This window comes from Rhinopithecus bieti, unplaced genomic scaffold (assembly GCF_001698545.2).
Source record: "Rhinopithecus bieti isolate Rb0 unplaced genomic scaffold, ASM169854v2 scaffold_7049, whole genome shotgun sequence".
In the NCBI taxonomy this organism is placed as follows: Eukaryota; Metazoa; Chordata; class Mammalia; order Primates; family Cercopithecidae; genus Rhinopithecus; species Rhinopithecus bieti.
The window spans coordinates 232479-260044 of NW_016805922.1; the positions used below are offsets into that span (position 1 = coordinate 232479).

General features: G+C 40.3%; 2 protein-coding genes and 1 pseudogene across 20 annotated transcripts in view; 1 reads left to right on the forward strand and 2 right to left on the reverse strand.

Moving 5' to 3' along the window:
- Positions 1-10984, reverse strand: part of SETD5 (SET domain containing 5) — a 92093-nt gene extending 81109 nt beyond the window's left edge. For 12 of the 16 annotated variants that reach the window (XM_017874141.1, XM_017874143.1, XM_017874140.1 and 9 more), the window contains exon 1: positions 10646-10984. The gene's annotated coding sequence lies outside the window, so the exon portion shown is untranslated. The remainder of the gene's footprint in view (positions 1-10645) is intronic. The other 4 variants (XM_017874145.1, XM_017874150.1, XM_017874132.1 and 1 more) reach the window with 2 other exon arrangements.
- Positions 10985-11185: 201 nt separating this feature from the next.
- LOC108530946 (uncharacterized) lies at positions 11186-14793 on the forward strand (annotated as a pseudogene). Its single transcript, XR_001886029.1, has one exon. The product of XR_001886029.1 is annotated as an uncharacterized LOC108530946 (transcript).
- An 8324-nt stretch (positions 14794-23117) lies between these two features.
- The window catches only part of THUMPD3 (THUMP domain 3 tRNA guanosine methyltransferase), a 24874-nt gene continuing 20425 nt past the window's right edge, over positions 23118-27566 (reverse strand). For all 3 annotated transcript variants that reach the window (XM_017874154.1, XM_017874156.1, XM_017874155.1), the window contains 3 exons: positions 25951-26061; positions 24877-25000; positions 23118-24686 (listed from right to left, as the gene is read on the reverse strand). In XM_017874154.1, coding sequence (XP_017729643.1) covers positions 24537-24686; positions 24877-25000; positions 25951-26061 — 385 coding nt within the window. In that variant the 3' untranslated portion in view covers positions 23118-24536. The remainder of the gene's footprint in view (positions 24687-24876; positions 25001-25950; positions 26062-27566) is intronic.

Here is a 27566-nt window from a genome sequence, read left to right on the forward strand (position 1 = left end):
AAAAAAAAAAAAAAAAAAAAATAATAATAATAATAATAAAAAGAATCCTACACGGAAAAAACAGAGAGAATCTATAAAGACTCAAACTTATCAATCAATTGCAATGTATGGACCTTATCCTGGTCAAATGGAAACTTTTAAACTAACAGTTTAATAAACTCCAAAGGGAGTCTATTTTTCTATTTTGTAGTATTTGGATTTTTTAATAATAAAAAATTAATCAAATCTATACCTACCCTTTCCCTTACTACCAACTAATGGGAAAAGAAAAAAGACATTCTAAAAACTGCTGATTTGGAAATGGGGGTTCAGAGAGGTCAACAGATAAACTGCAGCACGGGAAACTCCAGAATCAGAAGAGCTTTATCAAGAAAAGCTAGGTTGCTAAGTAGCAACTAAAAGTCTCATAATCCTCTGTAATTATGGCGAGTATATAAATTATGGTCCAAATGGAGACATTTTTGAGAGTGAAAGGGGTGCTATTACTAATTATGCTAGGACAGCAGGTATAAACCAGGACTATCCCAAAGAAAGTAAAACATATGGTCACTATCTATAAAAGATTAATTTTTTTTTTTTTTTTTTTGAGACACAGTTTCACTCGTTGCCCAGGCTGGAGTGCAATGGTGCAATCTCAGCTCACTGCAATCCTGCCATCTGGGATCAAGAGATTCTCCTGCCTCAGCCTCCCGAGCAGCTGGGATTACATGTATGCGCCACCATACCCGGCTAATTTTCTATTTTTAGTAGAGATGGGGTTTTTCCTTGTTGGTCCGGCTGGTCTTGAACTCTGGACCTCAGGTGATCTGCCTGCCTTGGCCTCCCAAAGTGCTGGGATTACAGGCATGAGCCACCACACCCAGCCAAAAGATTAATTTTAAAATTAATTTTCACCAGAGATATTTGACATAATCCTTTGGGGTAACTATCTGCCATGGAAACATATTCCTAGTATTGAAGTGTTTTAAAAAAAATGAAGTGTGCTATTAAAAAAATTGTTTTCCATCTCCCTTGGCTGGCATGGTCATTTCATGAAGTGGGATATGTTTATTTCTCTTGCTGCTCAGTGTACTATTGCAAACTTCCAGCCATTCCTTTTCATACTACTGTTCATGATAAACTGTAAGAGGAAGGTTACACCTACCTAGAGTCTTCCTTCTCTAAAAATACATGTCTTCCCCTGGGACTCCACACATGGCCTAGTAAGAGTGGTATGGCTACAGTAACTTCTTTATTTTTTATTTATTTGAGACACAGTCTTGCTCTGTCTCCCAGGCTGGAATGCAGTGGTGCAATCTTGGCCCACTGCAGCCTCTGCCTCCCAGGGTCAAGCAATTCTTATGCCTAAACCTCCCAAGTAGCTGGGATTACAAGCTCACACCACCATGCCCAGCTAATTTTTGTGTTTTTAGTAGAGATGGCGTTTCACCATGTTAGTCAGGCTGGTCTCAAACACCTGACCTAAGATGATCTGCCTGCCTTGGCCTCACAAAGTGCTGGGATTACAAATGTGAGCCGCCAGGCCTGGCTGGCTGGCTACAGGAACTTCTGAGATCTATATATGATGTTAGCGTAATCTTCACATTTTTGGATTAACAGTAAATATCTGGCTTTAGTACACTTACATAATATGCCACCAATAAAGTGGCTACCTGATTTATATGTGAATATTTTATGCCACTTTGTTTTTAAAAGTTTTAAATATTGGGTAAACTTTTCAATAAAAGTAGCCCAAATATTAAAATGTGTAACCATTTGGTATGTAGACCCTATAATTTTTAGCTCCATCCTAAAATGTGCATGGACACATAAACCCACCCTTATTTTGTTCTATTACTGAGTTACAACATTAAAGTTCTATTTGCCACAAATAACACTAAATTTGTCTAGGAAAAAATAACATTTTAAAAAGGACTTCAAAATTTTAGACTTGCTCTTACATTTTCCTCAGATCTATTCTTTTTTAAGGCATTCTACTGAATATATTTCAGAATGTGGGCATAAAGGCATACTTCCATGGGCGTAGTAGTTTGTATCACAGAAATTGAGAAAATAAAAATTTATGCTTTCATACAACATTCTAATGCTACATTCAGCATGTAATCCATCATATTGCTTCAAAGGCCCTTCTCTTTGTTCTGTTTTAGGTTAAACTCTTTTGTCTTTAGAACTAAAAGTTTTTTAAAAATATTCCCTTTACATTCTACCTCAAATGTTAACATAATAAACACATTTCTTTTTAAAATAACTCTATCTGATTGGGGCTCTCCTCTGTCAATCTGGTTTCTCTTACAAAACAAGTCAACTCTCAACAGCCTACGTCAATAAGGAAAAATGTAAAATAAACGCAGAAGTAGTCTAATTGCCAACAGGTCCTTCCAGGTTCTTCCTTCTAAGTAAAACCTTCCTTGGATACCAAGAATACCCAAACAGTTGATTATTAACTGCAGATCATCCTCCTTCACAGAAGCTGTGAAAGTACAAATTGTATGTGTTGTGGCATGTACAGAGGTTGGTGGTAGGAAACAGAATTTTTGAAACATAAGCCAAAGAACGTTAACAGGACACGAAGACGGGGGAGAAAATCCAACAACAAAAACCCCTCTCATACAAAATGACAAACAAGTGGCACAAATGAAAGCAAGGAGATCTACCAGGGCATGTATTAAAATTAACATGTCAACAGTATTAAATATGCTAACATGATCCTGGAAACCAGATTCAAACCAGATCATAATATCTAAGAATGATGAAACAATCGTCTTAACTATATTCAGCAATGCATATACCTTACTAGATTACTGAGTTTTATTTGAGTCTTCACATTTCAGGAATGGGGAGGGGAAAATTTCACCACTGAAAGACAATAAAAATAAAAAATAAAATTTCCCCCTTTGTGGGGTGGTATGGGATAAAAATGGCTTGAAGAACATAAATTATGCAGCTTGAAAAAAGAACTCTGAAACATGAAAAATTTATATTCAAAGAGCTAATTAATTTCATCCCCACGAAGGTAACAGGGTAAACATACATAGAGGTCTAATTTTGTAGCCTTATTTTAGTCATAAATCAGATTTACACAAATTAGTATTTTCCAATACAAATTGCAGATATTATCCACAGAAGACAGTCCACCTTTCTTCAAGCTAATAATACAGTGGCATCTGGTGGTAATAATGACTGTGTGAACAGCCAACGAAAATTAAGTATGCTTAAAACCTTTCTTTCCGACAGGCTGAGAATCTGAAATGGTTTATCAAGAAAGAAAGAAGATACAGAAGTTATAAAATCTCTATCACTAGAGACTTTTAAGAATGTGGCAAATTAGCTTTGTATTTAAGTACATATAAACAAGCCCACAACCTAAGCATAATTAGCCCATCCAATTTTCCCCCTTTGTCCTAGTTTCTTTTTGCTGGGAAGAGGCGTTGTGAGATAATAATAGCAGGAAATAAGGTGGAGCAGCTGCACAGGCAAGATGAGGTATAGTGCTTGTGTTTCACCTCCATTCTAGCCCTCTGCTGGGTAAGTCTTAGTGAAAATGAGATTAGCTGTTTGGGGAGCCCTAACAGTTATCAAAACCTTTGGAATCAAAATGTGGTCCCTTACTCTTTCACTTTTGCCAGGAACTTCTTAGGTCCTCTAGCAAGATCCAGGTAATAGGAGCAATGGAAGCTACACTGAAGAAATTTCTAATTATCTGGGAGGAGGGAGGGTATAAAGGATGTTTAATACTGGCAATGTGGGTCACAGCACATGCAGAGAAAACTGTCTGGTATGGAGACTGGGGCTTGACTAGATGGCTTCTATTTTAGTCCCACAAATTTATGGAAATAATCCATGTGAATAAATTATAAAGGGAAGAAATGACTACCCTCAATTTCTGTAGTAATATAAAATACAGCTCACTAGATTTTGTGTTAATGCTGTTGCTATCTTACTGATGAGAAACTTCTAACTAATTGCAATAATAATTACTCAAAATTTCTTTTTTTAGGTCAAAATACTATATAATTACTGCCAAGACCATTACACATAACAATATAATGTTAAGTAGTAACACATCCAGTTTTCTTTAACAGAGAGAAGTAACACAAAACTTCGTCAGGCTTGCTTAATATTATGTGTATTAAAGGCAGTTTTTTGGTTACTAACTGGTTAAAACATGTCTTTTGCTAATCCATAAATGGAAATTAGCATTCCAGTTCCCTTTATTGTTGCATGCAGTATAGACAGAAGGGAAAACTTTAAGGCCAGTTTAGTAACATTGCAGTATAGGTGGTACCTCAACCCAAGCAACAGATGTGCTCTTGGAAAACTGTTCAAACCAAATATTTCTTTTTTTTTTTTTTTTGAGACGGAGTCTCGCTCTGTCCAGCCAGGCTGAGGCCGCACCACCCGCACCGGCACTTACTTTTTTGTATTTTTTATAGAGACGGGTTTCACCGTTTAAGCCCAGGAGGTCTCGATCTCCCTGACTAGTAATCCGCCGTCTCGGCCTCTAGCCAAAGTGCTGGAGATTTACAGGCCCTCGAGCCACCGCGCCCGGCCTCAAACCAAATATTCTAAAAATTAAAGTCTCCTTGACTAAATAACATTAAGGCATTTGAAAAACCTTGTCATATATTTCTTCATAAAAGAGAAATTCATATCACAATGCAAATAATTGCCAGCTAATTTGCCTATAAATGAAATTCTTTATTTTAAAAAAAGAACTGGCACAAAACATTTATTTTAAAAGTAACTAAAATGTTGTTCACAACACCGATCCTTTAACATTTTAATGAAAACTTCAACAGGGACCCAAATTTCAAAATATTTCATTATGATTTTGTTTTAAAGGACCAGATAACCGACAGATCTTTTCCAACTCTATGATTCATATTAAGTCTAATAAACTGGATGCAACCATCCCACTTGCATGGGAGCTGAGCATAAATATATCAAAGGAGGTTGCCTAAACCAAAAGGTGGGGTGAGTGAGTAATCTCCAGGGAATATCAGGTTCTCCAGGAACTAAGGATGAGGCTGAAATAAAAAGTAGCCTTTCTTCAGTTAGCATTTTACATGATGGCAACCCAACACATGAATGCTGTAAGGTGCTCTCCATCTTAATGAAATAAAATTGTAGACAACGACATGCAACTATTTCATAAAGGGAAACAAATTATTCTACATGTTCAGGTTCAATCCCAACCCAAACAAACACATTGTATTACAATGTGTTTTTATTCAGATAGATAAAAAAGATTTATTCTTTTCCATTTCTTACTGAGAATTCAGCTCTAGATCGGGTCTACTCGGGAGGTAACTTACTTAGGAGGGTGCAGAGGGTGGGATTTATTTTATTTTAACCTATACAGAGATTTATTTTTTTTAATTTTTCCTTGGTGAGAATGGATCCCTACAAGATATTCTGAAACGTATCAAATTTGGGGTTAACAGTATGTGGCTGGCAAAAATTCAATGCTTGAGTGGGAACTAAAAATGATTTCTTTAATTGTATGCCAAACTGAATAATCTCCCAGGGAAAAGAACCTCCTCCTCCTGCCTTTCCTACCTCCTGCCCCTCCCCCACCAACATTGCCTCCCTGCTGTGCAAAGAGCCCTTTGTCCTGCCCCGCACTTATCTAGCTGTTTGGCCATATTGACAGGCCTACTGGAGGCCTAATAAGGGAGTCAGTCTGACATAAGCAGCTGGCAATTTGAAACAAAAATCTTCCTTTTCTACTTAGACCAAATCCTGCTGCAGAGGTCTCTGGCTCCTCCCATGCTTCCATTTATTTCTCAAACAGAGCAGCAAGAAATTCAGCATTTTTCCCTCCATTAGGTAGCACAAATCAAAAACTTGATTCCCCAGACAGAAATCTATTCTGTATACATTCCTATAGCTACCGCTTTTTGTGATTCATAACATAGGCCAAAAGTGTACACGTAACTAACATGGCTAAGGCAATGCTTCTTATTACTTCAAATTGCCATGAAAGCTCTGGGAATCATTATACCACAAGGAATCCAGAAGAGCACAGAAGAGAAAGCAGCAGCCCAACCAAAGCAACAGACATGGGCATCAGGCAAAACTGGCCTGATATAAAAAATTAGTGTTTTAAAAATACTAAGACATTATTCCAAGAAGCAGAAAATTCCTTTCCTGTCTTCATATCAAACATACTTAATGTGACCTTACATTAAGTAAGGTATTCCCTCAGGTATTCAGCAAACAAAATCAATATGATGGAATAACCGAGTGAGGCACGATGGGATTACAAATTCCTTGCTCAGTAGGGCATATATAAAGCAGACTGAGCTTACCTTCATTGTTTGTTTTATTATATCCCAGAGTTCCCTTCAATAAGTGTTAAAGACTCTGAACGCATTTTGTCCCAGGGTAAGGGAATTCTCCAACATAATGCTTTCTAACAGCACCTCCCCTCAAAGTTACTGGGTATCTTATGCAATTCATAAAGATACAATAAAACAGTTTTCCTAAGACTTAACAAAATGTATACAGCTAAGTGAAGGAAACTGTATTCTCTCCATCTTTCATGAACTTCCCAGAATCCCAACCACAAGAGAAATCAATCACTTTACCACATATTTTGGAATTTTTGGCAACAAGGAATGGTACCAATCCCTGCCCATCATAGGTATATTACACTTATTTTCTAAAGAGTACCCTTGAAAAAACATTTTTAATTATAAATGACTACCAATTATATTACTAAATATACATTACACATTTTGCACAAAGTTTTATGCCTCAAACAAAATATACTATCAAGAAGTTCCAGTTTTCAACACTTGAAATACAATTTTTATAAATAAAATTCACTGCTAGACCTAACTTCAAATTAAACTGATGAATCACCAGAGTTCAGCCAAAAATTATTTTTAAAATGTTATTTTATTCATGATCCAGTTCCCCTCTGATAAAATGTATTCAATAGTCATTGACTGCTGTTAACTACGGCCTAATTTTTCATAAGTTATTTCAATAGGGAGAAGATAAAGCAAAAGTAATGATCTGCAAATTTGTACTTTGCACTTTATTGTTTCCTCATTCAAAGGTAAAAACGAAATAGTCATTCTCCCCAGAAAAGCCAGAATAATTTCAGAAAGTCAGTACCTGGACAGAAAACAGTATCTAAAGATATAAAAAAGTTTTCAAGGATATTACTTAAGTAAATCCTTCTATAAAAAGGCCCTGTATGATCCTCTAAAAAATGATTATATCAAGAGCACAAAAGGTTCCAAACAACAGGAAATTCGAGTGAAAAAGCAATTATTTTATATGGCAACTTAAGCCACATAGTAAAAAACTACAGACATTTTTATCTTAAACCCTAAGTATGTCAAACAGCCAGTATACATGAAATCATATTTATCTGCTATTGCATCTTATCTATGTGATAGTAATAAGAATTGGAACCTCCTAAAATAGTATCCATTAAAGGTTCTGTTTCATTGGTCTGCTTTTATTACTGGGAAAACAACGTGAGCCACATTTGTGAATGACAAAACTCATTTCCATTCTTTTTGGTTCCCTGCCACAAATGCCAGAGTCATACTACAAATTATAGATGTTTATGAGATTTAAGTACATTTACACAAAAATGAACAAATCAAAATTCTGAGGAGAAAAAAGTATAGATACATGAGTCTTGGGAGAGAAAAACAGCACACACGCATATGTCCAGTATTGCATATAATTGGTGGTGGTGGTTCTCCTTCAAGCTCTTCCACGCTCAGATTGTTTTGCTTAATCAGAGATCATCCTAATGTTCAAGAGTTGTGGGGGAGGGGAGATCACCTAAGGGGCTCAGAGGCCATCTTCTCGGTATCCTGAACTAGACTTACTCGATTTCTGCATATTTCTTCTAGTGTGTCCTACATTTCAGATGGATTACGGCCAAAGACATATATTTGTGATGTCAGAAGGCTATACCCAACAAGTATATAATGAATCAATCTTATAAGTCAAACTCCAAAGAAAATATCTAATCCGGAGAAGTTTATTACTAATACACAAATTAAGAAGAAATATTTATTTAGAAACCACTCCAAAATGGCACCTCTTTTTAGAGTTTAAGAGTCCAAGCTTAGTAAAATGTTAAGCAAATCATCTATAAGGTAAATATGGTCTAATAGAAAGGAGACACATAACAAAATAATAAGAATTGATTCTATGATTAAAGAGATGGAGGAAAACATGATATGTCAGTTGCAGGAAAAAAATTCCTGTTATTTTCTTCCCATTGTGGTTATCAGAAAGATCCTTAAAATTATTACTTGGGTTTTTTAACTGATTCAAAAATTAAAACTCTAATGGAACTTTTAGTCCTGTCCAAGCACAATTATCTAGATAAAAAACAAATATCTGCCAAAAAACAAAAACCAAATCAAACAAAAAAAGAAAGTCTTTATGATCCAGTTTCCAGATGCCAATACCCATAAATGGGTAGGAGGTTATGAATTGCTAATTCCCATCTCCCCACCAATAAAAAGCAAACCAGCTCAGCAGTGAAAATTCTCAGAAAAGCAAGGTTTCTTCTTAGTCCTGAAGCAGCCATCGCCTAAGTGCTGCTCCCTGCAGCCAGCAGCATTTAATGGACGCTGCACTGCTGTCCTTCCCTGGAGACAGCAGCCAGCACTACTCAAGCTTCTCACGTAGCAACCAGAGCTCCAGAGCCAGCAGCTGCTGCTGCCTTGTATACTCACCCCTGTGATCCAACCCAAAGGAACAACCTTCTCTTTACCCCACCCCCACTCCTTACACACACTTTTTTTTTTTTTTTGAACCAGTGCTCCATGCCAGAAGGGCTGGAATTATGCTTTTAGAAAGAAACAATCCTAAGGTCACCCTTTTAAACCAAAGCCTTTTATTAGAAAAATCAACATTTACCAAATTCTAAATATCCATCTTAATTAAGCCAGCAGTTTAGAAGTGAAGATTAAGCTTTGGTCTTTTGCAAGCCAATTTCCCAAGCACTCTACAGTCTAATTTAAATTTGCAGCTAGAAACAGAGCCTTGTGTCATGTCCTACCAAAGGGCATAATTCATTTTTCTACACATAATGCCCGTCTGAGTAAACCTTAAAGACTCTAATCCCATAACAGGCCAGAATTTTTGGCTACAGAAGAGAACTAATGATCCTGAGAAAACTGGAAGAAATCCAATAGAAAAAAAATGCCCTATGTCCTCCATGGAGTCCAGAAACCTCTGCTTATGTGAGTATTCTCTGCTTTAGCCCTAACTCAGATCCCACACATCTAAAATTACCATTTACAACTTTCTGTGACCTAAAAACAATAATAATAAAATTAACAACCAAAAAATAATTTCAAAGAGAGAGTACACACTCTCCTGAAAAGCTCAGCACACTCCACTCAGCTGGATCCTCCCCAATCACAAGTATAGCTATGTAACATCTGCCCAACAAAGAAATGTAAATATGACCTTGGTCACAAATATGTCATCTAAAAACAACTTGTTTAGTCAAGTGATGATGGGAATTAGCAGAGAACTTGGGGATTCGTTCAGTACCTATGTGCACGAAGGAAATTGGAGAAATCAACTTAAATATAGACAAAGCCCAGTGGAACCCAGAGGTCTGGGAAAGAAATGAGTTACTGGTGAATACATTGCACAAGTAACATGAGAAAGCAGAAAATGCAGGTCATACACGCACCCCTGACCCAGACGAGCAGAGCTGGCTGCAGCATCCGTATCCAAGAGAAAGACCACTGACGCCCAATAAGTGAGACATGCAAGGGCTCTATAGAATCAATTAGCATAGAAGGGGCTTTCCCAACAGTTAAACTTTCCCTCTCACGCGATTTACCTACTTGAACCAGGGCTCTTTCCTACCCTCCTCTTTACATTCCCGACTTACAAGCAGAGGAAGAGAGAATTCATAAAAGGTAAAATTTTCTGCCTTTGAAGATATTCTCACAAGATCGCTCTCCACGCCCAAGGCAAGTAAAACGACACAATCTGGCTCAACTCCAGGCTCGAACCCTACACATTCAATGAGGCTATCTCAGACACGCTGGGGCACACGCCACGGGGAGCCAGAGAACGTGTGGTGGGGGTGGCGAAGGTAATGCCTTTCGGAAGCAGCCATCTGAGGTGGGAAGCCAGAAAACGAGAGGGAAGGCGTCCAGGAAGATTACGGAGGGGAGATTGCGGCCCCCAGAGCGATCAGAGTTGTCTGTCACAAGGCCGCGAGAACGGGGGTAGGGAGTGGGGGATCCGGGAGAGAAAAAAAGTATGCCTGTGTATTTCGAGCGGAGGGCAGCGAGAGGCCTCTCCTCAAGGCAAAGGTAAACGTAGAGTAGGCAGTTCCCAGGAAAGGGGGTGAAGAGGCGTGGGGGGAGGGGAAGCGTCCTGACCCAGGAAAGACATGAAAAGGGGAGTTGGGTCTCCTAGGTTAGACGGGGCCTCTCTCCCTGGGAAAATGGGGTGCTGCAACGGTGTGTGCGAGGCGGCGAGGGGGATGAGAAGGGGCAGCATCCTCCTGCTAAGAGTTTGGGGAGGGCCAAGCCCACGACCCAAGGAGAGCGAGCGCGGGGAGACGGAGGAGGTGACCCTTCCCACCCCTGGGGCCCGATCGTGAGGTTCGGTCTCTTTTCTGTCGGACCCTTACCTTGTCCCAGGCGCTGCCAGGGCCTAGGCCCGGGCTGCGGCGCACGGCACTCCCGGGAGGCGGCAGGACTCGAGTTAGGCCCAACGCGGCGCCACGGCGTTTCCTGGCCGGGAATGGCCCGTACCCGTGAGGTGGGGGTGGGGGGCAGAAAGGCGGAGCGAGCCAAAGGCGGGGGAGGGGAGGGCCAGGAAAAGAGGGGGCCGGCACTTACTGTTGTGGCGGACTGGCGGGACTGGGCTGCGTGAGTCTCTGAGCGCAGGCGGCGGCGGCCGCCCCTCCCCGGCAGCGGCGGCGGCGGCGGCAGCTCACTCAGCCCGCTGCCCGAGCGGAAACGCCACTGACCGCACGGGGATTCCCAGCGCCGGCGCCAGGGGCACCCGGGACACGCCCCCTCCCGCCGCGCCATTGGCCTCTCCGCCCACCGCCCCGCACCCATTGGCCCACTCGCCGCCAATCAGCGGAAGCCGCCGGGGCCGCCTAGAGAAGAGGCTGTGCTCTGGGGCTCCGGCTCCTCAGAGAGCCTCGGCTAGGTAGGGGAGCGGAACTCTGGTGGAAAGGGAGGTGCGGTGTACTGGGGGGGGGATGGGTGGCTGGGGTGACCGTCTGGTGGCTTGCGGGGATTGCCTTTCCCGTGGGAAGTCGGGAACATAATGTTTGTTACCTCGGGAGGGAAAGGGGTGGTTGGATGCAGGCGGGAGGGAGGCCCGCCCTGCGGCAACCGGAGGGGGAGGGAGAAGGGAGCGGAAAATGCTCGAAACCGGACGGAGCCATTGCTCTCGCAGAGGGAGGAGCGCTTCCGGCTTGCCGCTTGTCGCTGATTGGCCATTTCTCCTCCCGCCGTGTGTGAAAACACAAATGGCGTATTCTGGTTGGAGTAAAGTGCCTGTCAGTTACAGAGTCGGGAGTGCGCAGCCGCCTAGTGACGCTCGCGATGCCCCCTGGGTGGGGCGGGTAGGTAGGTGGGGTGATGCTGGGTGTGCGGGCGCGGCCGGCCTCCCGTGGCTTGAGGGGAGGGTCAGTGAAACTGGGCTCCGGCGCGGGCGTCCTTCCACCCTCCCCTTCCTTCGGGGGAGTCGGTTTACCCGCCGCCTGCTTGCCTTCGACACTTGATTGGCTGCCGATGCTGTGGGAGCGGGCCTTTGCTACTGGCTCCAGTCTCGCATGAGCGAAACCACTGCGCGGGGCGCAGGGGTGGCGGGGAGGCGGGCGTTGGTACGGTCCTCCCTGAGGCCCAGCGCCGCAGTGTCTGGCCGCGCGCCCCTGCGCAACGTGGCAGGAAGCGCGCGCTGGAAGCGGGGGCGGGCTGCCGGCCGAGACTTCTGGATTGCGACGGTGGCGGCTCCGCCCCGGGTTCCCACCGCCTGAAGGGCAAGACAAGCCCGACATGCTACAGGCACTCTTGGGGGTTGGGGAGGAGCGGGGGTCGGTCCGGCTGGTTTGTGGGTGGGAGGCGCATGTTCTCCAAAAACCGGCGCGAGCTGCAATCCTGAGGGAGCTGCGGTGGAGGAGGCGGAGAAAAGGCCGCACCCTTCTGGGCAGGGGGAGGGGAGTGCCGCAATACCTTTATGGGAGTTCTCTGCTGCCTCCCGTCTTGTAAGGACCGCCTTGGGCCTGGAAGAAGCCCTCCCTCTTGTCCCCGCCCGCGTGATCTCGTCATCGCCTCCATGTCGAGTCCCTTCTCGATTATGGGCGGGATTCTTTTGCCTAGGCTTAAGGGGCTAACTTGGTGCCTGGGCGTTGCCCTGCAGGGGAGTGAGCAGGTGTGAGATTTGAGGGGCGAGTCGGATTAGTTATCTTCCCACGGACTTGACTTGGTGTCGAGGTTATTGTAATAAGGGTGGGGTAGGGAAATGGAGCCTAATGATTCACCTGGGGCTGATTTTATGCAACTAGACTGCAGATTATCACTACTTATGATCAGTTTTGGAGTATTTTTCTAGAGATAGACGTAAAGCTTGATCACCTGAGTTTTACACCATTTGAGACCCTTGCTGCACTCCCAAAGTGTAGCATCAGATTAAATCTTAATAGAAAAATTTTAGCCTTTGCTTGAGAAACCAGTGCTTCCCTGCCTCCACCTCTCCCCCCAGGCTCTCCCCCTTTGCATCCCTACCAGGCATCTTAGCAACTCTCACTCATACTTGATCCTATTTTCCATTTGTCGTACTTGCTCATCCAGTATTCAGACATAGCACTAGCTTTCTCCCTCTCTTGATCTTGGGTAGCCTGGTGACTCACGAAACCAGACAGATTGGTTCCACCACAAATTAAGGCTTGAGCTGGGGCTTTACTCTTACCCAGCAGTGCTTTTATTCCTCCCTAGTTCTCGTTCTTTAAGTGGTTACCTGGATTTTCATTTTATCCTTTTTCCTTAGCTGGGATTCTATCCCTGACCCTCTTCACAGTCCGGGTGATCTTGACTACTTCTTTACAGAGAATTGGACCTGAGGTTAGGCAACATCTCCTTTTCTCTTCCTCTAAATACCATTCGAGGCATCCCTTCATTTCTGTTCTCAACAGTAACTGAGCTCAGATGCCTGTGTGATAGCTTCCAAATTGCTGTTTCTGTCTTTAGTATTATCTTCTGATCCATCTTACATCTTGTTAGAATGATTGTCCTAAAGGAAGATAGAGCATGAAAATGACAGATGAAACTCCATTACTGGCTTTCACTGTTTACAGCAAGTTGTCTAACCCGCGGGGTGCATGGGACCCAGGACAGCTTTGAATGCAGCCCAAGACAAATTTGTAAACTTTCTTAAAATGTTAGATTTGTTTGTGGGGTGTTTTTGTTTTTGTTTTGGTGGTGGTGGTTTTTTTTTCTTTTTTTCTCATCAGCTATCCTTTATGTGTGGCCCAGGGAAGCCAAAAGATTGGACACCCCTGGTTTACAGGATGAATTCTGTTCTCATGAGTGTGATGCATAAGGTCCCCGGATAGACTTACCTCAATTTAACAGCTTTTTCATTTTTCACTATTTTCCACATATTACACGCACAAACATGACCTCTCTCCTGAAGTCACATGGAATGAATTGCAGTTACCCAAATCATAGACATTGTCATATATCTTTGTGGGGTGGTTCTTTCTGGAATGCTACCCTTGCTGCTTTTAATCCTGCAGATTCAAATGTCATCTCCCCTTTGGTCATGCCTTCCATGGTCTCTTGTTCTATGAGCCAAACTCCCCTATTAAGCCGTTTTCTCCCGACTCTTGAGCAGTTTGTACTGCGTGGCTCATAGTACTTCTCGGGTTGTCATTGCTGATTTAAACTGTCTTTATTCTGAGCTTTTTGAAGGAACAGTGTCTTGTGTCTTGTACTCCTGAGCTCCTAGTATACTCTGATGTCTAGCCAACCCTAAGTAAGTGAGTGAGCGACATGTAAATGTATTTATGGTTTGACATTTTATTCATCTTGAGCATTGGAAAAGTGGCTGGCATGACTGAAGAACTGAATTTTATCTAATTTAAATTGCAGCTGTGGACAGTGTAGCTGTAGCCACAGACTTATTCTGTGGATTACAGAATACATGGACATTGATTGTTTCTTTGTACTGAGCAATAAGGAAATAAAAGCTGAAGCTCTCTGGCCCATTAAATTTTATTTAACTGCTTGTTTTATTTTTTATATATTTAGCTGAAAGCTAAGTCCAACAAACCATTTTTAAAGATGTGCCTGCCTTGGACAACAGTGAAAGCAAGTGTTAATGAGTTTGGATTTCAAAAAAAATGCATAATGAATTTTAGGGAGGTGAGATTCCATTAAACTGTTACAGGAGCTACATAGTTAAATATATCAGAACTTAAATGAAGAATAGGTCTGTATGATATAAATGCACCCAGCCTGAATTTCTGTCCTACAAGTTTTTACTTCTTGGAAACACTTGATTGGAGGAGCTCTAAGCATCATATCTTGAGTTACAGAAAACAATCACAAAGTAAATTTTATCTGAGGAATTATAATACCAACATTTTAACACCAAATGCTTTTTATATGCTAATGTAGCGTCTTACACATTTTAATTATCTTTTTTTTTTTTTTTTTTGAGACGGAGTCTTAGTGCCACCCAGTCTGGATTGCAGTGGTGTAATCATGGTTTACGCAGCCTTGACTTCCTGGGCTCAAGTGATCCTCCTGCCTCAGCCTCCTGAGTAGCTGGGACTACAGGCACATGCTTCCATGCCCAGCTATTTTTTTTTTTTTGTTTTGTAGAGATGGAGTTTTGCTGTGCTGTGCAGGTTAGAACTCCTGGGCTCAAGTGATCTTCCCACCTAAGCTTCCCAAAGTCCTGGGATTACAGGCGGGAGCCACCGCCCTGGGCCATTAAATATACTTTTTAAAATACATTTAAAAAATACGTTTTAAAGTTTCTCTTTAGAAAATAAGACCCTTAGGTCAGCGGTCTTCAAACCTCCTGTGTGCTGAGAGTTCTCTTAATGCAGATTCTCAGACCACCCAAAAATTCTGAATTCTTTTGGGGAAGGTGGAACCCCATAGAGCAGGCAGTATAATTCAGTATCTTTTCAAGTTCATTTGCTGACTCTGATACGCCTATTTACCTGCCAAAAATGATCACAATTTCATAGAAACTCTTCTCAATTGTACAGTATGTGTCCCTCAATTTTTCCTCAAATGAACTTTTTTCCTCCTGAAAACAACAATGGGAATTTTGAGAGGCAAAGAGGAATAGTAATATTTTGGAAACTTGCAGGTCAGGTTTTCCTTTTAAAAGGAATGTTAAAATACATTTTTTTGAACAAGAGAAGTTCACTTTATTTGTGTTTCTCCTGCTTAATTGCAATCCTTAAGGAGAGTGATTTGTTTTTCAGTGCCTAAGCACAGCTGGGAGCTCAATAAATGTTAGTTTTGTTGGTTTATATGTGAAATTGATTCTCCAGTAATAGTTAAGCTCACAAAACATATAAACAAGGCTACTTTTTGGGACAGACTTCAGGGTCACATTTCATCTATGTCTCCTAATATTCTATTCATAGAGGAAACTGATGCCTCGTGGTCTCTGAATACATCTATCCCACCATTCAGTTCTTCTTTGGGTTTCCTGTACTAACCACTGCAGTTATCCTTATCCTGTGCTTTACTTCCTTGGGCTTTTTGTTTAAATTAACCAGCTACCTATCTCCTTTTCAAGTAGTTACATACTACTTCTTACCCTTGTAAGACAAATTTATTAAGTATATTATACACTTGTACTTGCATGAGAAAGCTGGTGAAAGTTTTGTGAGGGCTAGTGTGTGTGTGTTAGATTTGCAAAATTTAAACTAGATAGGTTACTTCCATATATTTTTTGTGAATGGAGGTTTGGCATAATTATATAATTCTGGTTTGCAACACTCTAGTTTGACTATTAGGTTAATTGTAGAGCACCTTGTTAGGTCACAAATAACAGAAGTCTGGTACTGGACTTGCAGGTTGCTTTCTTAGTGGCATATTAGTTTATATTAGAGGACATCTCAAGAAGACTTCTTATCTGTGACGCACTCTTCTTGAGATTGGATAATATATTGGATTATTAGAGAAGTGTTAGTATTGAATCAAATACTTTTATTTTATCTAGACCAGGGTTAAACCTGATGAATTGTTTCTGCTTCTGTTATGCCGTGTATCTTCTTGGTGACAAAGACTTTCTGCCTCTGATTTTTATCTTAGTCATGGTTACATTTAGTAATCCTGCTTTCCAGCTTTTTTCCTAGAGATCAGTCATCAGTGACCTTTTTTTTGTCCTGATACTTTGTCATCTTTTGTTTTCTGGTTTTGGGTTTTTTTTTTCTTTTTTAAACGTATGTAAAATTGACTTTTCCTGCTGACAACAGTAACATAGTTTCAGATCATGTTTATAGAATGGTTATTTTATCACCTAACTAATCTCATCTCTAGTGTATGGATTCTGGTAAACTCAGTCAACAGTCTTCATAGCCTTTTCTATGTTTACTGACCTTGATTTAAAATCTAATCTCAGACCTTCAGGTACTGCTTACAAATAATGTAATAATAAGGTACTACTTATAACAAATAATGGTAACATTCTGTAGTGCATACTATAGGCAAAAGCTAATGGAGACGTCGGTAGAAGAAATGAACTAATAGTTATTGAATGCCTTTTGTGTACTGCAGATGTGGAAATAGCAAGAGAACTAGAATTGGAAGTAGAGTGTTGAAGATGTGACTGAATTGCTGCAATCTCATGATCAAATTTGAATGGATAAGGAGTTGCTTCTTAGGGATGAGCAAAGAAAGTGGTTTTTTTGAGATGGAATCTACTGGTGAAGTTGCTGTGAACATTGTCAAAATGACCATAAAGGATTTAGGTATTACAGAAACCTGGTTGATAAAGCAGTGCCGGGGTGTCAGAGTTGACTTCAGTTTTGAAATAAGTTCTACTGGCTGGGTGTGGTTGCTCACTCCTGCAATCCCAGCTGTTTGGGGGGCCAAGGCTGGTAGATCACTTGAGGTCAGGAGTTCAAGACCAGCCTAGCCAACATGGTGAAACCCCATCTCTACCAAAATTAGCCAGGTGTGGTGGTGCACACCTGTAGTCCCAGCTACTTGGGAGGCTGAGGCAGGAGAATCTCTTGAACCAGGGAGGAGGAGGAGGTTGCAGTGAGCCAAGATGGCACAACTACACTCCAGCCTGGGCAACAAAGTGAGATTGTCTTTTTTTAAAAAAAAAAAAAAAAAAAAAAAAAGGGAGGCCGGGCGCAGTGGCTCATGCCTGTAATCTCAGCACTTTGGGAGGCCAAGACGGGTGGATCATGAGGTCAGGAGATCGAGACCACCCTGGCTAACACGGTGAAACCCCGTCTCTACTAAAAATACAAAAAATTAGCTGGGCATGGTGGCACATGCCTGTAATCCCAGCTACTCGGGAGACTGAGGCAGGAGAATGGTGTGAACCCAGGAGGTGGAGCTTGCAGTGAGCTGACTGCACTCCAGCCTGGGCGACAGAGCGAGACTCAGTCTCAAAAAAAAAAAAAAAAAAAGGAAAAGGAAAAAAAAGTTAATACTGTGGGTAAAATGCTGTCATGCTATCAAAGGGAATCACATGCTACAGAGAAGTCTTGTGAAAGGAAGTCAGTGTGGCAGACTTCATTGTCTTTTAAGAAATTGCCGCAGCTATCCCAATTTTCAACCACCACCACCACCCTGATGAGTCAGTAGCCATCATTAACATCGATGCAAGACCCTCCACCAGCAAAAAGATTGTTAGCATTTTTTTGGCAGTGACGTATATCAATTACACATAATGCTATTGTACACTTTTAATAGACTATGGTATAGTATAACCATAACTAACTATATGCACTGGGAAAACAACAAATTCATGAGATTCGCTTTATTGCAGTGCTCTGGAATTGAGCCTGCAGTGCTTCTGAGGTATACCTGTGTATTTAGTATGTTCCTTATATATAAAACCCCATTTTACAGAGTAGAAAAGTAAGGCTTTTAGAGTTTGAGCAATTTTCCCATAGATACACCAATAAATTGAGGGCTATAGAGACCACTTAATTGGTTCTCTTAACAGTAGTCTAGACATGAGGTAATGAGATTTGGCTTCGGAGTGACAATGGTAAGGAAGTTAAAGGATTCAGGAACCAAATTATCAGTTATTGAGAAGAGAGAATGGTCTCAAAACATCAATTCTCAAGGAAGCCTTCTTGATACCCTCACCCCTACTACACTGTATCCTCCATCTGAATGTTTCAAGAACTCTTTTCACAATTGTAAATAATGATTGTGTAATTTTGTTTTTTTCCTACTTTAGGTTGCTCCTTGTGGGCAGGACAGTTCTTATGGCTTTATCCGTTGCCTAAGCACAGAGAGGTCTGCGAGATCAAAACTATTGTCATGATAGCAAGATGCCTGCCTTTTTCATTTATTCTAACAGTGTACAGAGGCTGCATGATGTGTGATGACATCCTCATTGATGTTAATGAATGGTGCTGTACTTGAAATTTCTAAGGTGTTGTTAGGTTTAGGTATGCATACTTGTTTTTAGAAATTTTTTTTTCCCCTTTTCCCATTTTAGAAACCAACTCAATTTTAGGTTATGCCTTCAGTAATCTTTGCAACCTCAATATTGTACAGTTGTTATTTTAAAATACTGTAGTTTTCTGTGTGCCTAAGCATAAACATAAGTACATTTTGTTGTTTTGTTTGCAATAGTGGTTTAAATATTTTCCCAGAATAACCAAATTTAAAAATTTTACAATTTGGAATAACTTTATTCTAAAATACTCATTTAAGAATGGATCAATGGCTTAAAAAGACTGCTTCTCATTTACTTACCGGCTATACCATCTGTATACTAATAAAAAACAAGATTGATTTGGCAGGACTGACTCAAACTAATGAAAATATGAAACCTGTCATTCTACTTTGGAGATACTTACCTTATCATGTCTGCAGTAGAATAATTTAGTTTTTGTCTTTTTTTGGAGATGAGGTCTTGCTGTGTTGCCCAGGCTGTTTGTTCACAGGTACCATCATAGTCTACAGCCTGAAACTCCTGGGTTCAAGCAGTATTCCTCCCTCAGCCTCCGCTGGAACTATAGGCATGTACCACCAAGCCAGGGCTTTAAAAAATTTTTTTTAAATAATTTTTTTTGAGACAGGATCTTGCCATGTTGCTCAGGCTAGTCTTCAACTCCTAGCCCTGAGTGATCCTGCCTCCCAAAATGTTGAGCTGTTAAGCGTGAGCCGCCATACCCGACCAAATTTTTTTTTTTTCTTTGAGACAGAGTCTCTCTCTGTCAGCCAGGCTGGAGTGCAGTGGCCGGATCTCAGCTCACTGCAAGCTCCGCCTCCCGGGTTTACGCCGTTGTCCTGCCTCAGTCTCCCAAGTAGCTGGGACTACAGGCGCCCGCCACCTCGCCCGGCTAGTTTTTTGTGTTTTTTTTTTTTAGTAGAGATGGGGTTTCACTGCGTTAGTCAGGATGGTCTCGATCTGACCTCGTGATCCACCCGTAAGTGCTGGGATTACAGGCTTGAGCCACCGTGCCCGGCCCGGCCAAAAATTTTTTTAGAGATGGGAATGGAATGATTTTGAATAGTGTTGGTGCCACCTATGTTGTGGCATCATTTTGAAACTAATTCAGAGTGGTTTTGTTTTTTTTGGTAAGATATTTTTTAATGCAGGTATGCCACTACTGTTAAAAAAAAAAAAAAAAAAACAGGTTTTAAGGCTAGAAATGAAAACACTACTTAAGTATTTTAAAGGATAAGTTACTTTATTATACTCTAGAAACATACACAATAGCTGAGAAACTTTAAAAATCTCACATTGCTGAATGTCTCTGCTGGCTGAAGTGTAAGTAAAAGATCACAGTAGTGCCACTGTTGAGTGGTACAGCAACTTGTCGTTAAAGATGTGTGTGCAGACATGAATTCTGAGTTAATATCTCATCTAGAAATATACATTTGTCCCTTGCCTTGGGATTGGTTTCAGGACACCACTCCCCCCCCCTTGGTGGCCGTTCACTGAGGACACCAAAACCCAAGGATGTTGAAGTCCCTTATATAAAATGGCGCTGTATCTGCATACAACTTACACACATCCTCCCATATACTTTAAATCATTTCCAGATTTTAGATACTTTTATACAATGTGAATGCTATGTAAATAACATCTGTAAATAGTTGTTACGTTGTGTATTTATATTTGTACTATTGTATTAAATATTCTCAAATATTTTCAAATATTTCAAGTTTGGTTGAATCTGCAAATGCAGAACCTGAGGATATGGAGGGCTGACTGTGCTTATACCTTATAAATGGATGCGTGCATGAATGTGCCTGCACTTGTTACTTGGCTTGTATTTGCCAGGCATCAGCATCAACTAATTAAAGATACTCTTACGTGAAAGCCTGGCAACAAACACATGTCCTGAAATAATGCAAGTGTAGAATAACTTTTTAAAATCTCATGGTTTATCCTAAACTATATGTTGACATTTGTAAAAGTGGTGATAAGACAACAGTAGGTAAAAGTAAAACTTCAGGCACCTTGGCACAAACTGAGGCAGTGGCATCAAACTATAAGTTCTTCACTGCCATGCATTTGGGGTGGGAACCCCCACAAAAGAAGAAAACCAGTTTCATTCAAGAATGTCCTTGTGAAAGCAGTGACATTTTGTTAAACCTAAACCCTTGAGTACATAACTTTTTGAAATGGTGGTTTCAAGAAAAAGCACTCATGCAAGCCGAATTACCTATTATTTCCTTGGAGCCTAACAACTGACAGCAATTGTTTTCAATGATAAAATCCAAATGCTGAGTCAAAATCAGAATTTTGGGAAAACTTGTGTCTAATATCAAGAACTTGTTGACAGCTTCCCAAAACTTCATGAGACAGTGATACTGAGTATGATTTTTTTTTTTTTTTTTTTTTTTTTTTGAGACAGAGCCTTGCTCTGTCACCCAGGCTGGAGCGCAGTGGCATGATCTTGGCTCACTGCAACCTCTGCCTCAGCCTCCTGCGTAACTGGGACTACAGGCACGTACCACCATGCCCGGCTACTAATTTTTGTATTTTTAGTAGAGATGGAGTTTCACCATGTTGGCCAGGGTGGTCTTGAACTTCTGACCTCAGGTGATCCACCTTGGCCTCCCAAAGTGCTGGAATTACAGGTTTAAGCCACCGTGCCCAGCCAATGACATTTTGGGTAGTAAAAAGTAAAATGGGCCAATATTTGGGAGATTTATATAACTCAGTGAACTATATTTTCCTAATGAATAATACATGAGATTATAGAAAACTGCAAGTAACATTGTAACCAATTGAATGCAAAAGAAACAAAAATCTAGTTGTCTTCTATTTAAGTCAGACATTTAGGGAAACCGAATTGCCAAAATGTAAAACAACGCACCTATTTAAAAAAATATATAATAAAAATGTTTTAATGCATTTGTTGCTATAATATTTAAATATTTTACTAATATGGTAAAATAACTAGTAAAGTGATTTGGGGCCCTCAATCTTTAAGAATGTGAAGGGATTCTCTGAGGCCACAAAGTTTAAGAAATTGCTACTCTAGCACAACACACAAAGTATAAATATTCACGTACCTGTTGAATGACTTCATGGGGTTAAAGTGAATCCCGGTATTAAACCTGTATGGCTGGGATAATGGGCATGCTATGACAGGAAGCAGATTTCCTTAACTTCACCACTGTAACTCATTAACAAACATGTTAGCCTGAGACAAAAGTATAAGGGGCGACAGGAAAGCCTTTCATAATGTGATACTTTTTTTCACATTATTCAACATGTTTTAAAATTTGGTATACAGGTCTGTCTATGGTGTTTCTCCTGAACTTTTGCCAGAGTAGAATGGTTCGTGTTTTTCCTCATAGATTTTTACTCCTCACTAAACTTCATGACATCTAACATGAACTTGTAAAGGCTATGCTTGAAAATAAGGGTATCTTTTTCTATGCCTAGGTTATTAATGAATATGAAGTACTTACAAGCTTTAATGTGCTTGAGGTTCCAAAGACATTTCCAAATCTTCCATTTTCAGTCTTCAACTTAACATTTTGGTCTTTGCATTGGAGACCTGAGTCCTATCTGACATTGGGCCTACTGGGCAGCATTTCCTAAACTGCCATTTTAAAAGAAATAAGGGTAACCAAATGTTCCCCTTAAAAGCACTCTGGTACACTCTAGTATTGGGAGATAACTATCTTCCCCTAATTAGATTTGTAAAATCTTTCTCAATGTTTACATTTTTTCCCCTCAAATATATTGACTTTTTCATTCCCAATAACAATGTCTGGTCTGTAACTCAGTCATTCCATGTTCAGATTACAGATTCCCCATCTTTTCACATTCTTTTAGTCCAGGGAGACCCACTTTGAAGGTTAAAACCCAAGGTCACATAATGAATAGGCGGCAATGTCACATATAACTCAACTCTAGGCCTTATGAATCCTGCTAATAGCCCATTGCCTATTCTAGTCACCAGATTGAAAAACACCATACTAGAGAAGAAGATGGCAAACTATTGCCCACTACATATTTGCATCAGTCTTGTCAAATTTTTATTGTAATATTTAATAGGATTAAAGCTATGATGATTCAAGTAAAAAATTACTTCCTTAAAACTAAGCTAGTAGGCAAAAATATTCGTTTGTTCAACACCCACTCTGGCAGATATGGTACCCCGCATTTAGTGGGGGAAAAAAAAAAGACATCGTGGTGAAAATGGACATGGTCCTTGAATTTCCTGGTTCTGTGGGTTGCTTAATTTGAGGTTTAAATGGTTTCTCCTATCAGGTGAAAAGTTTTGTGTTCAGCCCATAAATAAAGCGGCTGGGAATTCTGATAGTGGCAAAATGGCCAGTCTGGGATATAAAATCTTCATAAACATCTTATTTCCCATTCATTATGAAGCGTGGGGTAGGAGATAAGAGAAACCAGATGAAGATTGCTGGCTGTGCTGCTAATGTAAACTCTTCTTTCGAAGATACTGTGTCCTTTTATTCTCAATGGAGACATCGAAAAGTATTAAGAGGAGTACTATTATAATATTAATAGGACACTGAAAATCTATCCTGAATGCATGCAGCCAGAGGCTCCAAATAATACTATGATGAGTTCCACAAAAAAACCTCAACTACTCTCTGTTCCAGGGAAGCACCATTTTCCACAAAACTCTCAAGAAGGACTTGTTGGAACTGGAAAAGCAATTAAATGTGAATAGTGATCCAGGAGAAAATAACAAACTCACGTAACTCCCAAAAGTTTTCCAAAGATAACATCAGTTTTTTTCTCTTGGCCTTTTAAGAAACTAGCCAACAGATACTCTGACAGGCTTGGTTTGGTTTTGAAAACACACCTTAGTGTACTGAAAGAAAAACAATTTCTTTTAATTTGGTTTGTTGGTCCCATACCCCATCTATCAATGTATGTGCTATTTACAAATAGAAATGTTCTATACTAACAGTATTTTTGCAGTACCTTTTGATAATTCCTAGACCTCTATTTTCGTTCTATGTGTTAATCTGAATAACAGATGGATATTTTAATATTTAAGGCAGATGGTAAACTTTCCTATAGGTCTTGTGAGATTTTGTCTTACAGGCTGAACACCATTCACAAAACATAATAATGCTTCATTCCTTCAGATTGAGGTAAAGAACTTGAGCAACTGGATTAGCAAAGCTGCAAAGACAATGAAATGTGGCCTAAGATGTAATTATGTTCTCTGCCTTTCCTTTGGGCCAGGGTAGTTTTGCACTTGACACAATGGAAAATAGGCTATAAAGCCTGAAAATAAAATGTCCTAAACCCCAATCTCAGAGCACTTTAGTAGGCTTTTCACTAGGCATCTTGAAAGTATTTTCAACAAAATACTAATTAAGCTACCACTTCAAAAGAACTTCAAGGAAAAGCTCTTTCTTATAAAAAAATTTTTTTTTTTTGAGACGGAGTTTCACTCTTGTCGCACAGGCTAGAGTGCAATGGTGTGATCTCGGCTCACCGCAACCTCCACTTCCCGGGTTCAAGTGATTCTCTAGCCTCAGCCTCCTGAGCAAGCTGGGATTACAGGCGCCCACCTGTAATTTTTGTATTTCTAGAAGAGGCGTGGTTTCACCATGTTGGCCAGGCTGGCCTCTGGACCTCAGGTGATCTGCACACTTCGGCCTCCCAAACTGCTGGAATTACAGTCGTGAGCCACTGTGCCTGGTCTCATAAAACTTAAATTCCATCACATTACATTCACACCTTTTGCTAATCAGGATGAAGAGCCTTAAACAGGTTTAAAGAGTGCAGACTGCACTTTTGTTAATACTATTTTTCTCCAAGTTCTTTATGCTAACATTTCCAGTGGTGGGAAGTACAAGTACTATTAGTCATCTTCATTCTTTGTATTACCAAAGAGTTCCTTTTTCTCCATCTTCTGAAGGATGAACAAAAGCTTGAGGCGTACGTATCAGTACATAAACTGCAGCACGAAGGCCACCAACGTTCACCCAGACTGTATCCACCTTTCGCCATACATGTCGCATTCCAGATAATGCCTGTGTACACACAAAAACCACAGCAATTAGTCTGACAATCTACTTTTATACCAACCAGGATTCTTAGCTGCCTGCTAAGAAACCTCAGGGAAAGAGAAAACAAATCTTATCCAAACAAACATCCCCAAATCTATTCAAAAAGATCCCAAAGTTGCCAGAGGCTGTGATTTTGAGCTAATGTGTATAGCACCTTGGTAAAGCATTTTGTGTCTTGAGTAAGTAGTACAGCTCGGCCTGTGGTAGGTGTGCAGACACGGCTCATTTCCCGTAGGCAAGCTGGATAAAGGTTCCAGTTTCTCTTCTTGGATCCCATCCTATAATAGAAGGACTAGTGAGTCAAACACTGTTGCAAAAGATACAAAATAGAAGGAGTATATGAAACAAAACAGTTTCATGCATCCTGAGGCATGAAAAATAGCTGTAGTTTTAGAAACCAGACCTTTGCCATTACATGTCAATGAAATAAGCTGAGTTAGTAAACTGCTCAGAATTCTGAATCAAAAAGAATTTTTTTGGACAACTGTTATATAACTTGCCCTCTTAGTGAGTTTAATAAGCAGTCAAACTATATGAACCAAACAAGTGATTAGAAATCATTTAGGCTGGGTGTTTTGGTGGCTCATGCCTGTAATCCCAGCAGTTCGGGAGCCTGAGGTGGGCGGATCACCTGAGGTCAGGAGTTTGAGACCAGCCTGGCCAACATGGTGAAACGCCGTCTTAACTAAAAATACAAAAATTAGCTGGGCGTGATGGCACGTGCCTGTAATCCGAGCTACTCAGGAGGGTGAGGCAGGAGAATCGCTTGAACCCGGGAGGCAGAGGTTGCTGTGAGCCGAGATCGTGCCACTGCACTCCAGCCTGGGCAACAGAGCGGGGTTCTGTCTCAGAAAAGAAAAAAAAAAAGAAAAGAAATCATTTATGCTGAGAAACAGAATCAGAACCAAGTCTTCCACCACCTTTTGTGTAAAATATATAATTCAAGAATGGGCTAAAAGTGAATCACAGGTAATTTAAAATGAACCTCCTATGATGGTCAGGATTCAAAATCTAGTTAATACATTCCTGAGAGTTCTCAGAAGAAATATAATGGGTGAATCCATCATGTTTTCAGTGAAAACAGCTCTGCTAAGTCTGCTAAAATTCAAGATTTTTTCCTGACAGAATAAACGCAAGAAAAATAATGACATATTTACAAGTCTTGCAGGTAGTAGTATAGTAAGTTAAAGTAAAATTCATTAAAAAAAAAAACCCAACCAATTCTCACCTTTTTCCAAATGGCAAATCTGTTACAATAATATCCACAGAACCAGTTCTCAATGGCAGATTGCAGATATCCCACTGAACAGCATCTATGGGCAAGCCCCAGGATGGTTTGCTGTGGGGACAAAGGAAAGGTGCTTCAATATATTGTGAAGCATAAAATCGTTACAACAATTTTTGTTTCTGAAAAGAGACTGCTACAGCAAAATATAAAATGCTAAGAATATCAGTGATAATATCAACCTATTCAAAATTTAAGAAGTGGCACAAAGGTAAAAAATAGAAGGTCAGGCTGAGCACGGTGGCTCGTGCCTATAATCAGCACTTTCAGGGGCTGAGGTGGGAAGATCACTGGAGTACAGGAATTTGAGACCAGCTGCGCAACACTGTGAGACCTTGTCTCTAAAAAATTTTTTTTTAAAGTTAGCAAGGCATGATGGCACATGCCTATAGTCCCAGCTACTCAGAAGGATGAGGTGGGAGGATCACTTGAGCCCATGAGTTGAAAGATGCAGTGAGCTAGGATTGTGCCACTGTACTCTAGCCTGGGTGACAGAGCAAGACCCCGTCTCAGAAAAAAGGAAAACAAACTGAAAACACGATTGTAATGCAGAGAACTGCAAAAGACAACTTTAAAAACAATGCTGAAGCAGTAAATTACATAACCGATGATACAAAAATTAAGTTGCTGATAAAACAGTGGAAAAATCAAGCACACTAAAGAAAAGATTATGGGGTGACGTATCTGAAGAATAAAGTTTGTAAAACTAGTAATAACAGGAGACCTAAAAGAAAAACAGATACGTAAAATTGGTTAATATATATGTAATTGTTTTAAGATGAAAAATCAAAAGAAAATATATGTACCATGCTATATAAAACAAGACTAAGAAAAAAGTTAAGATAAAAAATATAGATGACAGAAGACAGAATGAATAATAATAAATACAAAGGATTTAAATCCTCCCCATTAAGGCAAAGTAACTGGTTTAAGAAACAAAATAATGCAAAGGCTAAGAACTGAAGATAAGTCAGAGGCTATCAGCAGAAATTAAGGATTTAATTGACATTTAATGAAGAATTTAAGAAAAAAATGCAATAAAGGCAATCACTACATAATTTTTTAAAGTACATATAAAATATGTATTACAACCGCATACCAATAACTGCACAAAACAAAGCATAAGGCGAAAAATATTAAAAACCAAAGTAAAATGGATAGAAAGTACTGTACAGGTTGAGGCCGGGCACGGTGGCTCATGCCTGTAATCCCAGCACTTTGGGAGGCCGGGGCAGGCAGATCATGAGGTCAGGAGATCGAGACCATCGTGGCTAACAGGATGAAACAGGGTGAAAACCCGTCTCTACTAAAAATACGAAGAAAAAATTAGCTGGGCATGGTGGTGGGCGCCTGTAGTCCCAGCTACTCTGGAGCGCTGAGGCAGGAGAATGGCGTGAACCCGGGAGGTGGAGCGCTCAGTCTCAAAAAAAAAAAAAAAAAAAAAAAAAGTACAAGTTGAATAGACAAAAAGTGTAGATACAAACAAGATAAAATATTCAGAAGCTAGAAAAGAAAGTTTGTTTAAATGTTTATCAGTTTTAATTAAAAAAAAAAAAAAA